The sequence below is a fragment of the Anser cygnoides genome, chromosome 1, assembly GCF_040182565.1.
Source record: "Anser cygnoides isolate HZ-2024a breed goose chromosome 1, Taihu_goose_T2T_genome, whole genome shotgun sequence".
Lineage (NCBI taxonomy): Eukaryota > Metazoa > Chordata > Aves > Anseriformes > Anatidae > Anser > Anser cygnoides.
The window spans coordinates 134,419,797-134,434,522 of NC_089873.1; the positions used below are offsets into that span (position 1 = coordinate 134,419,797).

The 14,726-nt window shown below is 42.4% G+C and overlaps 1 protein-coding gene across 3 annotated transcripts in view; it reads left to right on the forward strand.

Moving 5' to 3' along the window:
* Nucleotides 1-9,044: 9,044 nt before the first annotated feature.
* The window catches only part of ANOS1 (anosmin 1), a 143,236-nt gene continuing 137,554 nt past the window's right edge, over nt 9,045-14,726 (forward strand). For all 3 annotated transcript variants that reach the window (XM_066982325.1, XM_066982334.1, XM_048066800.2), the window contains exon 1: nt 9,045-9,379. In XM_066982325.1, the coding sequence (XP_066838426.1) occupies nt 9,203-9,379 (177 nt within the window). In that variant the 5' untranslated portion in view covers nt 9,045-9,202. The remainder of the gene's footprint in view (nt 9,380-14,726) is intronic.

The following is a 14,726-nucleotide window of genomic DNA, read 5'->3' on the forward strand; positions in this document are numbered from 1 at the left end:
CCTGGAGGACATAATCGAGTGTACTGTTGAGGTGTTTGGTAATGACACCAAACTGGAGAGAACAGTTAATAGGTTGGAGGGCAGGGCTGCCAACCAAGGGAGACAGACAGGCAGGAGGAATGGACCAACAGGAACCTCGTGAACTACAACAAGAACAAATGCCAAATCCTGCACCTGAAAAGGAGCAACCTCAGACACCAATACACATGGAAGACTGATGGACTGCCACAGCTCGCTTCAGTATTTATTTATTTATTTATTTATTTTTATTTGCAGATATGGGAAGACAGTACTGACATCCAAAGCTGTCTTGTCAGGCTAGTCATATCCTCTTAAGCTTTAATATTGTAGGGAGTGATATAACTGTCACCAGCCTCTGCTCTTCTGAGTGGTACAAGGAACAGCCCCATTCTGCAATATGTTGCCAAGTAAACAGAGGCAAACAAAGCCACTTACCTGGGGTCATTCATTACTCTTATGAGTTTCCACATGTGCCTGTCTGCACATACAAAGGTACAGATACATACTTACCCATTTTTTTAGTAGACTTAATGAAAGATAGGGGATAAAAGCAAACATATTGCTATGGATTTTCATTCTATTCATTTCAAAATTAATTAACCTTGAAAAGAGAACTGTGAAAAATAGAAGACTGAATTATTTTGTATTTTAGATCCCAACATTTGCAACACAGAGCAGGAAAATCCATAAAAACAAATTTGCAGGTTCAGCTTCTTCTTAATTGTTGTCATTTTTCATTCTATCACTTTTGGTATTATTTTAGGTTGAAGGACACAATGCAGAAACAACAAACTCTTGAGTACATCAAAAGGTTTCAGATCAATTCAAGGAAAAAAAGAATGTTTAAAACAGAATACACCATGCCTTACCTTTAGCTATTTTTTTGTTAAAAAAAAAAAAGTATCTGTAGACATCGGATAGGAATATTAAGACTACATGGTTGTCAGCCAGACATGTTTATAAAGGATCATTTTACTATGTTGTAGTTCTGTCATCCTGAATGTCCTGTTTTCTGAAATATGTTGCAAATTAATCTTAAAGGACGTATACTATTGAAAATATGCAGTTGTGAGTTGAGAAGAAATTATGTGTCCTATGTAACAGGCTGGACAGTTGTTTAAGATTGAGTCTAATTAAAGAAAATGACAATTGTGTCACACATTGCTTTCAGACTCTGCACACATTCATTGGTTGGCTCCTTGTACAGCCTGGTTCAACAGGACCTTCACCTTGATTGGTCTGTCTCTCCTTGGCAAAAGCAACAATGGCAAGTATGGCAGCAGATTAAGTTAATGAATAAATGAATAAAAGCATGAAAATACTTTTCATACACATATACAAAGAAATCTGACATTGTCTTTTTAGGAGATTACAAATCTGACTGGCAAAGACCATGTTGAAAAACTAGCATTTGGCTTATTTTTATGTGACTTTCTAACTAAAATTTGACATTAGCAATAATCAATGTAAAACATATTTGTATTAATCAGACTGGGAAAAAAAAAAAAAAGGTTTTGATAACAAATCTCCAACACTAATTGTAAATGGGAAAACGTCACAGAAATTCATGGGATTAGTGCTGTCCTTGACTCCGTATTGTTCATTTTGTGTATTGGTAACCTAGAAATGAAAAATAAAATTGCTTCTGAGGAATTATGCATATGACATGATTATTGACTCAAGTGGTAAATAATATATAGAAAATTCCGAGTCACTCAGTAATGTGAATTCATTTTTAAACATCATACATTTTAATGCTGCCATATGCAAGGTTGTACATCCAGGAACATAGAAAGTAGGTCACACAAGACACAAATAATGTTTCTTGGAAAGCTTGTATCTATGAAAGCCTTTGGGGTTTGGTGAGTAACCAACTGAACATGAGCTCACATTGTAATACAGTGACTGAGACTAATGTAGCTCTTAACAATGTAAGGTGAAGACTAATAAGACAGACTAATATTGTATCTGTATGTTATTATTGACACCTTTACTAGAATATCATGTCCACACCTCAAGGTTGGAAAGGTTTTGGAAAAACAAACAAACAAAAAATAAAAACGAGAAACAACTGCAGAAATTGCCTTGGATTTGCAAAACCTGCAATACGGCAAAACATGACAAAGAAAGCTCGGTCTGGCTAATTTATAAAAGAAGTTAATTGTGGTCTGCAAAGTAACCTCCCCTTGCATCCCAGATATATCTTCAGATGGATCTCAATCTATCTTCAGGTGGATTTCAACATGAAAGGCAGTCTTCCTTTTTCCAAAAGGTGGTAAAAAGTTCAATGTCTAAACATTAATAAAAACTGCAGTCAGACTAGAAGTAAGGTGTACTTTTTAAAAGTAGGACAACCACAAAAAACAAACCAAAACCAAAACAAATGAACAAAAAAACCTTCACCAAAGATGTTTTGATTTCTACATTAGTTTCTGTCCTGATATAAAGAGTGGATACCTTTTTATAAACATACTCTATTTCAAACAGTAGATAAGTACAGGATGTACAAAACACAAGACAAAGACTTATGGTCTATTTGTAATAAGAACTCAGACCAAATGACCTGAGTGACAAGAGGTAGCTGGGAATGTGTCAGTAAGATATACTTTCATTGGAGAACTTATTTTTGCGAACTAGTTGAAGACACAGATTTGGAGTGAGGCCTTGGCTTTGCTCTATTCTATATGACCCTGAAAAAGATGAGAGTCCCTGGGAGGAAATAAGTATGTTCATTGAACTAACAGCATTGTTTGACTCTGACCTTTCTCTCTGGGGGTCTCAAGTTCAATGTGTTCACAATTTGTCTCTTGTTTTGTCTCCTTTCTTTAGCACTGTGGACCAAATCTCATTCAGGAGCATCATTCAGGTACCATCTTTGATTCTAAGGCTTTGATCTCCATATCTTGAAAATCAAAGCTTGTTTAAATCTGCATTCTTTGGTACAATGTCTCTCCTGCTCAGTCCTTCTTATTCATTCATACAGCTAAACTCTTATCAACCACCATTTTCCATTCTAAATACTGTGACTTCTTTTCTTATCTTTCTTTCTCTTTTCTCATCTTTCTTTCTCTTTTCTCTTTCTTTTCTTTTCTCTTCTTTTCTCTTCTCTTCTCTTCTTTTCTTTTCTTTTCTTTTCTTTTCTTTTCTTTTCTTTTCTTTTCTTTTCTTTTCTTTTCTTTTCTTTTCTTTTCTTTTCTTTTCTTTTCTTTTCTTTTCTTTTCTTTTCTTTTCTTTCCTTTCCTTTCCTTTCCTTTCCTTTCCTTTCCTTTCCTTTCCTTTCCTTTCCTTTCCTTTCCTTTCCTTTCCTTTCCTTTCCTTTCCTTTCCTTTCCTTTCCTTTCCTTTCCTTTCCTTTCCTTTCCTTTCCTTTCCTTTCCTTTCCTTTCCTTTCCTTTCCTTTCCTTTCCTTTCCTTTCCTTTCCTTTCCTTTCCTTTCCTTTCCTTTCCTTTCCTTTCCTTTCCTTTCCTTTCCTTTCCTTTCCTTTCCTTTCCTTTCCTTTCCTTTTCTTTTCTTTTCTTTCCTTTTCTTTTTTCCTTTCCTTTTCTTTTTTCCTTTCCTTTTCTTTTTTCCTTTCCTTTCCTTTTTTCCTTTCCTTTCCTTTCCTTTCCTTTCCTTTCCTTTCCTTTCCTTTCCTTTCCTTTCCTTTCCTTTCCTTTCCTTTCCTTTCCTTTCCTTTCCTTTCCTTTCCTTTCCTTTCCTTTCCTTTCCTTTCCTTTCCTTTCCTTTCCTTTCCTTTCCTTTCCTTTCCTTTCCTTTCCTTTCCTTTCCTTTCCTTTTTCCTTTCCTTTCCTTTCCTTTCCTTTCCTTTCCTTTCCTTTCCTTTCCTTTCCTTTCCTTTCCTTTCCTTTCCTTTCCTTTCCTCTCTTTTCTCTTCTCTTCTCTTCTCTTCTCTTCTCTTCTCTTCTCTTCTCTTCTCTTCTCTTCTCTTCTCTTCTCTTCTCTTCTCTTCTCTTCTCTTCTCTTCTCTTCTCTTCTCTTCTCTTCTCTTCTCTTCTCTTCTCTTCTCTTCTCTTCTCTTCTCTTCTCTTCTCTTCTCTTCTCTTCTCTTCTCTTCTCTTCTCTTCTCTTCTCTTCTCTTCTCTTCTCTTCTCTTCTCTTCTCTTCTCTTCTCTTCTCTCTCTTCTCTTCTCTTCTCTTCTCTTCTCTTCTCTTTTCTCTTTTCTCTTTTCTCTTTTCTCTTTTCTCTTTTCTCTTTTCTTTTTTCTTTTTTCTTTTCAGTTGACATCAGCATTTATTTTTCATCTAATTCTTACATTTTTAAATAAGGACTTTCATGCTTTCTGTTACATTTCTTCTCGTGTTTGAGAAGAGTGCCCAGTGAATATCTCTCAAGCTATCTCACCACTTTCCTCCAGATGCTTCCTCAGAACTCATTGTGCCTGTGTTTCCTGCGCCCATGTGACAAGGCCTACCACATCATTCAAAATCACCTAACTTTTTTCCTGCATTTTGACAGCAATCTTTGGACAAGCATCTGTTGACTCGTGCTTTAGACACAGATGGTGAGATTTTTTGAACAGTGAAACGTTATTTTGTCCTGCCTTCCACTGTGACCGTTAACTCCACTGCTAATATTCCAACTACCTACCATGGATTTCGCTCGTACAAGAGAAAACAGCAACAAAGAAAAATGATTTGTTCCTGTCAGAAAGTATTATTATAAGGACTACAGTTCTTCACCTATGAATGAAGAGTATCAGCTATATAAGATAGAGATTTCTGGAATTTGCTTTCAGGGCCTGAGTTAGGACTATACAAAATCATGTTCCTCAAAAGAAGTTTCAGAAAGTCTTAACTTCAGGGATCCCATGTGTGACTTCCACAGGCAAGAAATGTGCCTTTGAGAACCCAGAGTTGGGCATGGTTACTCTCAAGAGTTACTATGCTGCCCTTAGCACAGGAACCAAGATGCATTTGGTCCTCGAAGGAATGTGGAAATTCATATGAAAATCTGTTTCATCCTCTCAGTCACAGGCATCAAGATTTGTTCACAGAAGACACAAATTCTGGCACAAATTCATCCTGCTTTTAATATCACTTCTGGCTTCCATCGTTTCACTTGCAGAAAGAAACAATTTTGTGGAAGCATCTTTCAAAATGACTTCATTCTCCATGGTAAATGCTTTCAGCTTCCCTTGAGCATCAGTAAACTGCAGCAGACACAGTCTGTATTCAAACCTCAGACAGCAAATAAAAGACCACTACCTAGCAGAGCTCTCGCTACTGCAATTTCTTTGGTGAACTGCTGCTAGCAGGAAATCATGATCAAGAAATCACAAGTGGATCAGCCATCTCCCACAGCTTTACAAATCTATAAGTAATGTTAATAGAGATTAAAAACTACATCTAATATTACATCTAAATTACTGTATATCTCACATATATTACCTTCCTTATGTATGTCCTGAATACTGGTGAACTGAATATGCAGCATAGGTGGGACACATAATAGTCTCTTTAACCTCTGCCCACGAATTCACTAAAAAAACACAGACTACTGCTCTTTAAAAAGCCAATATAGTTCAAATATAAGTCGTAGAGCTGAATTAAAGAAGTGCTTCAGAGAAAGTCCCTGTGGAATTCAGTGGAGATTATGGCAAGCAATTTGTTTTAAAGGTAAACATTTAAGGTAATGATTTTCTATTCAGTTTTTTTTTTCTTTTTAATTTGGGAAATGCTCTTGAAAATAAATGTGTTTGTTTAAATTATTGTTCAAATGTTGTACCTGAACTTATAATCACGTTTTATATAACATAATTAAAGCCAAAGAGAATTGAGTAAAGAATGGCACTTTAGGGCCATTTAGTAGAATAAACTAAATCATTGTGTTAAAATAGAGTAGTTTATTAAAAAAATATAGTTTTTAATATTAACACTATCTCCTTTCTTTGTTTATGTGCAATTATAGAATAGTGTTGTTAATTACTTTATGGTAAGAAATAATTACTTAAGATTACTTAAGTTTAATTTAAAATCGATTAAAACCAACTCATTAAACAGAAATAAATCAGTACAACGCCCAGTAGCTCTCACTTCGCAAAACCAGTATGTGGCGCTGTTTCCTGTGAAAAAACAGCCCCGAGTTTCTCAAAGCTGGTCTCCAAAAACGCTTGTGTGTACATTGTCAGGTATGTCACACTGGTTTGAAGAACAGATAGGATAATAAAACCTGTATTTTTAAAAATAAGATCAATACTCTGTATTTGCAATAATATATTGGTACTGAATCAAAATACTAAAAGATTCTAATACTAAAAGATTATTTATTTTCATTTATCAAAAAACAAGCAAGCAAGCAAACAAGCAAGCAAACAAACAAAAACCAAACAGCCAAAATGTAAGAATGTATCTATTACATATATTTTTGTGGTTTTGGCTACTATTTTAATAAGGAAAAAAGGTAGGTATGCTTACATACAAGTAAATAACAACTGATGTCTGAAAAATAACTTGTGATTCAGAAAACAAAAATAAATCCAAGAATAGTTGCAAGAAGTGTTCTGAAAAGTTCACTAAAAAAAGAATCTTGTCTGTTTTGAAAGATTACCACTGTATTATCTGGGACTTCTGAAAGATCCAAAGATGTCTGACCAATTAAATGATTCCATGATTATGCCTAAAGATTGCTGTTTTTTTGCATCTCATTTATTTCCAAATGAATGTATTCTAGAACCAATTTACTAAGCTCTCTAATATGACTGTATTCACAAAGGTATGTATCTTACCTTTCAATCTGTTGGATATTTAGCCTGTAGTGGGTTTTGATTACCCACAAAATTCTTGAGCTGGGGAGCCTGTTTCTTAATCTCCATGTAAGGGAACAGGACCTGTGTGAATTCTGTTTTACTGGAACTGAACAGCCGGTCTTTTGTGTGCTAACCGAGTTGGCCCTTGCTTAAAAGGAATTCACAGACTACACTGATGATCTCTGTAACCGTGACCTTTCAAACACAAGCAACTGAGTAAACTGTGTATTCATGAACTTTTTAATTTTTAAGGGCTCTATGCCCTTTGCTACCAGACTTTATAAAACAAAGGAAACAGGATTCATACCCTTTTACTCAGAGCTGGGGATTATAATATACAACATAAATTGCATTAGCACTAACACTGGGGTTATATCTATAGAACCATCTGCCCTCTCTAGATCTGTAGTCTGATTTATAGATGGTAACATATTTTTTTTTTTTAGGCAGTTCTTATTATCTGCTAAAATATGGCAAAACTTGAAAGCATTTGGTGTATCTGTAAACACTATGAATCAGTGAAGCAATTTTCTTTTCCTGACTCAAGGCAAAAGGTTGCAAAAGATTCAGCTAAGGTTTAATAAAACCTATCTGAAAATTAGTCAGTTAGAGACTGTGATTTTCTGAACTTAATATCAAAGCCTGAATGGTCCCATAACTGTTTGTCACAGTATTGCTGGGATTGTGCTTTTACTTCTGTGCTGGTCTATAACGTGGTTCCTTATTCTTTTTCAACACAGAGATGCCAGAGTAGGCTAAGTTCATCAACTGCTGTCAGCAGAACCCTAACCAGTTCTCTAGCAGCAAGAAATCTGCCTGGATTGGGATCGGTATTTCCGGGCCACCTACTACTCCTGTTCATTGAAAGCCATAGGTAATCAGTCCAGCTCCCAAGATGAGGAATACTTCTGGAGGTGTAGCTGAGATGGTCTCCCTTGGTACATTTCCAAAACAGCCTGCTCAGAACGCTTACACAGTGCAAGCAGCGGGGCAACTTCTATGCCAGGAAGTGGCAGGTGACCCCTTCTGGTTACTGTGCTCCCTCAGGCATTGAAGGACACGGACTGTCATTTCAGTTTGTTAACACTTGCAGGAGTGAACGTGGCCTACTGGCTTCTCTCGAGTGAAGATTTCTAGTCAACTGACAGGAGGATTTAGCTCAGGCACTGTGAGCTGCAAAGTAACATCTAAACTAGAATTTGTTTCGCTTCCTGTTGTATTGGTATGTTACCCGTACAATCTGTATGTTACTCATACGGTTTAACTATGGATTTAGTCTGGATTTAACAAAGCTTTTTATAGTTTGATTTTCTGTTTTACAGATGTATATGTATAGGTTTGTGGAAAATGTATATATGGATTCTGGGAAGAAAAACTGCATTGAGGTATATGCTTTATTTCACATTTGTGTACAATGGAGTATCCATTAGGAAAATAATTATAGCCGTGTAAAATTTGTACAAGCAAGACTGGTCAAAGACCTTGCTGCATTTTGATTAGATTTTAGGTGAGTTTCCTAAAATGTATTTAGCTTACCCTAACACTTGTTTCGGTAAAGAAGACTCCTGCTGTGTAAGTGTTCCATAACCATGTTAAACGACTATTTATAGCAGCAACTGTAACTAGTACTATTAACAGGTACTATTACTAGCGAGCTTCTCACGCTACCATCTCCTGAAACGGCCAGAAGACAACTTATTTCAGCTCGCGCGGCCTCGGGATTTTCCCGCTCGGGAGGCCCGGCCCTCAGATCCCCGTGAGGAGCCTCTCTCGCCCTGTCCCGCGGCGGGAGGAGGCAGAGGCCGCAGGTACGCGGAGGCATGCAGCACCTACCCGTGCTACACCCCGCACCGCCAGCAGCTGCCGGAGCGGAGCGAAACGACCTCCTAACTTGCCGCGCACCGCCCGGGAGCCATTTTAAAGCTCCGCTCTCGCAGCTCTCCCTCGGAGGCACCGCAGCGGTGGCCGGCACCTCCGCATTACTGACCGACCCTTCACAGGCCGCTGGACCCCACCGCGGGCCGGGAGGGCGGTGCCAGCCCCGCCGCTAACGGCCGGGCGCCACACAGGTGGCGGCGAGCAGCCGGCCGAGCCGTGCCGATCCGATCCGAGCCGAGCCGAGCCGTGCCGTGCCGTGCCGTTCCGACCTGCCCGCGGCCGCACCGCCCGCCCCGGTGCTGGCGCTCGCCGCAGCCAATGGCGCCGCCTCTGTCAGGCTCGGCCCGCCCGCTGCCGGCGCGGGGGAGGGCTGAGGGCCGCGGGGAGGGAAGGGGCGAGGGGAGTTGGATGATTGAACTTTCTTGTTTAGTTTCTGCGCCGCGGAGCCTTCTGCCCCCACCGCAGCCCGGCACCCGCCCGGCGAGCGGGAGCGCACCCCGGCGCCTGCCGCCCCCCGCAGCCCCCTGCCCTCCTCCTGCCCCCCCGCCCGCCCAGCCATGGTGCCCGGCGCGTCCCTCGCCCTGCTCCTCTGGGCAGCGGCCGCCTGCGGCAGCCCCGCCGGGCCGGGGGCCGGCGCCCGCAAGGAGGACGAGGCTTTCTCCACGGCCAGATGCACCTCCAGGTGCCTGAGCCTCCAGATCACCCGCATCTCCGCCTTCTTCAAGCACTTCCAGGTAGGGGCACGGCGCCGGGCGGGGTGATCCCGCTGCCCGCCCGGGGGGTGGCCGGGTGCCCGGGCGCACCCCCGGCAAACTTCGCGGCGGCTCCAGCCCCGCCGGCACCTGGAGGCGGCGGGCAGGGGGCGAGGGCTCCTCACAGGTGGTGGCCGGGACGGGGCGGCCCCGAGGGGTGCGCTTTGGGCTTTGCTTTTAACGAGGGGTGAGGGGGGACAGTGGGTGCCGGCCCGGTGAGGGTGCGGGTAAGGCTTCTCTTATTTTTGCCTCTCCTTCGGGATAACGGTGGTGGCGAAACGGGGATGACGTGGGGGGAAGCGGGGACGAGGCGTGGGGAGAGCTGCGTGGTATGAAATGCAGTGAGCTGTGCGGAGGGAGGGCGAGCCCCTGAAGCTCCTAAAGCGGCTGCCCTGGAAGCGATGCGGGAGGTGGTGTAAGGGCAGCGGGTGTCTGCCCGCCCGTCCCCGCCTTCCAGCTACACGCACTCCTTTTATCTAACCTTGTCTTGGACACTTCCAGGGATGGGGCATCCGTAACCTCTCTGGGCAGAGGTTTTCCATTCTCCCTTCCCCACCTGTTCTCGACTGTGCACGCATTGAGCCGAATAAATGAGGGACCCCCCGGAGCACGTCTCCCTCTGTAGCCCCCAAGTCCCTTTGAGAACAAGCCTGGCGGGCAGCGCGGCCACCTCCACGTCTCGGGACAGCACGGCCCCGCAGCGCCTGGGGAGCGCCTCTCGCTTCCCTTCGGCTTCCCCGTGCGCTACGAACTGGGACCGATCGCACCGACGGCTCGGGGAAGGCAGCTCCGAGGGCTGCGGTGTTGGCACAAAACCCCGGCCGGGGAGAGGTTCGAGGATAACCCTCTTAAAAACAAAAGTCACAGCGAAAGGAAAGCCTGCCGCGCTCGTCCCGCCGGCCGCGGGAGTCGCTCGCTGCCTGTAGCAGGGTTTGGGCCGACGGGACCCGGGCTAGGACCGGGGCAGGGTGCAGTGGGCGCTGCCCCGGGCCAGGCTTTGCCGGGTCTAGGGGTGGCGAGGCGCTTGCTGGCAACGTGGCCAGCTGCCCAGCGCGTCTGGAAAGGATGGTACTCGTTAAAATAGTTCATTATCTTGGGGAGGGCTTGGGATTTTTTTTTTTTTCTTTTTCTCTTTATGGCGTTGTCAGGAGGTTGTAACTTATTTGTTTTACAGTTTCGGTGGCTAAAGAGGCAGTTTAGATCAAGCCAATTCCGAGTGAAAGGCTTTTTTTGTGTTTTCTTGGCATGATTTCTTTTCCGACGTAAAACTGCTGACAGAATGCACATTGCCAAACAATAGTGATTACATTTTAATTAGCTAGGGTGAAATAAGCTGCAAATTACTCAGTTAGGACTTAATAACTGGCTGTTTATTTTTGTAATCAGTTGAAAATCTTGCAGTTTTAACCCCAACCTCCTAAAGCACGCGGTAATTTATCTAAATTACCAGGGATTAAACTCCTGCTGGATATGAAACGACTGTAATGTTGGGAGATAAAGTGCTCTCGCTTATGGAAGTTAAGCTTTCCATTGTCTCTTAATGAAGGAGAGGAGGAGAGTTTTGGAGTATAGGGAGGACTGGATGTTCTCACAGACTGATAATGCACGGTGGAGTGGGCCATATGGTTCCACCAGTGCGAAAGGATACGATGTTCCTTTCATCCCCTCTCTTCTTCCTCCTTTTAACGCAGTCACCCTCCCGGCCCCCCATTTTCATCTTGTCTGGGAGCAGTTTCTGGAGTTCTTTTCATTGCAGAGATGCCCACTTATCTTGTAATCTGATTCAGCCTTTGAAGTGAACCAAACACCCAGCAGGAGTAGGAAGCAACTGTAGTGTCTCCCAGGTAGAACAAGATTGGAAAGAAGTGTGACCCACTCATTTCCCAGCCCTGCTTTAGGTACCACCTCAGTGTGGGGGTCAGGGCGATAGCAGCTGGGTGTGTGGTGGCAGGTGCACTCCACCACATTGCAGAGAGTTCAGTTCACACAGTTCAGGGTACCAAAACCACAGCACTACTTTTTTTTCTAGGGAATGAAGGTCAAGTAGTATAAACAAAAATAATGATTATTTCTATAACTTCTGGCTATCTTGTTTGAATGCCAATTGATATTCTTTCAAATTTTCAAAATGTTCACAAGAGATTTTCCTTCATTTCCCACCCCCTCCCTCCTGACCCCTGGAAATTCTGGAAATTTTCACCCATTTTTCTTTACCATCCCTGTTTCTGAAAGGGTCAAGAGAGGGTTTTTTATTTATTAATCTATTTATTTTATATCTGGGAATTAGTTCTAAGCTTGTTTTAAAGTTGCATTCCCAGTAGGAGATTATTTTCACTAAGGCACATTTCAGATAATTTACTTTTTTCTTTTCCTCTTCCATGTAGGCTATTGATGTAGGCTAGAAGAAGAATTGGTCACCTTAAAGTCTGTCATTTCTAGAATGCCTGATGAACTTGCTCAGATGCCTGCATTTTGTTGTAAAATTTCCAGGAGTTTTCCAATTTTTTAGGAAGTTTGGGGAATTCTGGGTAGAGATCACACTAAAGAACATTTGTGGTTGATATTGGAGATATCCCACCATGTGGGTCTTATAGGTCAATAAAATACCTACATTTTATATGTGGGTACATCTCTCTGCAGACTAAGAAGTTTCACACAAAGTATGCCGGCACAAAGTCCTTTCTTAAAAAAGCAAACAAAAAAATTCAGGCAAGATGGCTCATAGTTCTTTCTTCTTTTACATAGCAGCATATAAATTACAGCACTCATCAGCAGTGGAGAGTGATGCTCAGTCTCTGAATGAAGGGGCTCCAACATATCTTCTGGCTTCTTGGAGCATGTGCTTCAGCTTGTTTTGGGCTGTTGCAGATGAGAAAGCATTTTGTATCCCAACTGTGGAACTTGGGCCACTGTGCAGCACAGAATGAGACATTGATTTACCTGTGACCAGAAGAAAAATAGGGAAAAGAGAACATGTCTCTCTAGCCTAATGTTTAGGGCACTCACTTTTAGCTATTTTGGATATTGAGACTGGGGTTTTAATCTGTAGTATAATGACTAATGACTTGCATGAGACAGTATCTGGAGGGGTCACTGGCACCCATCCGTGCTCCTGGGTGACTGCATCGAAGAGCAGAGTTCCTACCTCTGTGCTTTGCTTCCGGCAGCATTTGTGTCTCGTTATTCTCTGCAAATCACCTGATCAGGAGAGGGTGACTAGAGAGTGTTCTTCCAGCAACCAAAAGCATGACAGCCAAGTGGCCTGCCTACAGCAGAGAAGACATTGTTTCGAACTTGATAGTTCCACTCTATACCTGTGAGGCTGTTGTCTAAAAGAGCATGTCTGTATCTTAGCGAGGAACCCAAAAGCTGCCCTTACAAGAAAGAAAGAGAAGTTCCTCCTCTGCTTTGGAAAGAGAGGAAGGGCTAAGGTGCCTGGCTCCATGAGAAGCATCAAGACTATGAATCCTCTGTAGAAGGCATGCTTTTTTTTGGGACTGAGGTTGCAAAGACGGGTGATACATTGTTTCCCTCAGCAGTTTCAGACTAGCAGTTAAGAAGACAGTTCCTTTCCCTGCGTTTCGGCTGATGGAGCAGAAACGTCTGGGATTCTAATTTCAGGTATCCGAAGTTTCTTTGTGAATCCAGCTTTATAGTGACTCACACTAGGTAAAAGCCTCATGAAGACCAGGTCACAGTTATTGCATGTTTTTTTCTATTTCTCAAAAAGGATGTGGGTATAAATACAGGACCCTGTATAGCTAGCTGGGATAGAGGCTTGAGTATTCAGACTAGTTTAGCTAGAGGTTTTCTGTGTAACCTATCTGTTTTAGTGGTGTAAGACTAAAGACTCCTTGCACTGCTGTCTATGGATGTAGCTTTTCTCGTCTGTGATATTAATTGTAGATGAACTCATCTCATTTTGGGGGAGCAGGCATGGCAATGGCCTTTAGCATTCTGTTTTCAAGTTGAGCGAAAGCACGGTTTGGATTTTAACCTCTACCGCCAGTCGTCTGAGCCAGGTTCAGAAAACAGCATGACTGAAAGTTTTGTTTGTGAATAACAGCTTGGGGCAAATGTCAGACTAAGTTCATAGGCTAAAAGTACAGCATAAAAAAAATATGAAGAACAAACATTGTTTACTTGGACCTGTGAACTCATGGATCTTTGCTCTTAGTTGCCACGTGTTACAGGCCTCTCAAGTGTCTTCCTCCTTAATACGTGAAACTCGACAAGTTGGCTCAGGTAGGGGAGGTGTACATCTCATGTGCTGGGTCAGAAGCTGTGAGGGTAGGAGAACATAGCAGAGAAGGGAAGAATGGCAGCAGCAAGAGGTTGTGGGTACCTGTCAGACCACCCCTGTTTGCTGTGAGGAGTCACAGGAACGGAGAGTGGCCAACAGCCACATGCTCATTGAACTGGAGAGTGGTGATCCCACTGGGGATCCCTCTGGGATGGTTTGCTCAATCCCCCTGAGCAGGGTCAGCTAGAACAGGTTGGTCAGGACTGTCTCCAGTCAGATTTTGAGTACCTAAAAGGATGGAGACTCCACAACCTCTCTGGGCAGTCGCTTCTTGTGATCAGTCACCTTCACAGCAAAATAAAATTTAAAAAGTGTTTCCGTATGTTCAAATGTAACCTCCTGTGTTTTGGGTTGTGCTGCTGCTGAGAAGAGTTTGGCTCTGTCCTCTTTACTCCCTCCCATCAGATATTTATAAACATTGATGAGACCACCCCAAGTCTCTTCTATTCCAGGCACAACAAACTGAGCTCTCTCAGCCTCTACTCATGAAATATGCTACAGTCCTTTACTCTTAACGGTCCTTTGCTGGATATGCTCCACTAAGCCCATGTCTCTTGTGTACTGGGGAGCTTAGCACTGGACCCAGGACTACAGATGTGGAGGAGTGACTGGAACAGACAATAGGAGTAATTACATTTTAAAGCTACAATGCAAACTAAATATTGGTACTGACTTTCAAAACCACTCTCACTGTTACAAGTTTCTTACATTAGTTTATATATGACTATTTATGGTTATCAATCCACTAAAACCAAAATGCTAATGCTAAATCCAAGCAGATGTCATGTGTTGCACCCCCCCCCCCCCTAATTTTTAGATAACTGCACATGTCTGTAGTTTTCTTTTTGTTTGTTTGGGTAGTCTTCAATTGTAAACTGAATCTTAGCAAATCCATTCCCTTATTCTTAAGGAAATCCAGGTGTATATATAGTGTGATCCAGAATTGTTGTTACTGATTGAATAGGCCTACGAGGTGTTGCTTTAAACTTGTTAAGGTGGATACTGATTAAAATGTACCAGCAACAG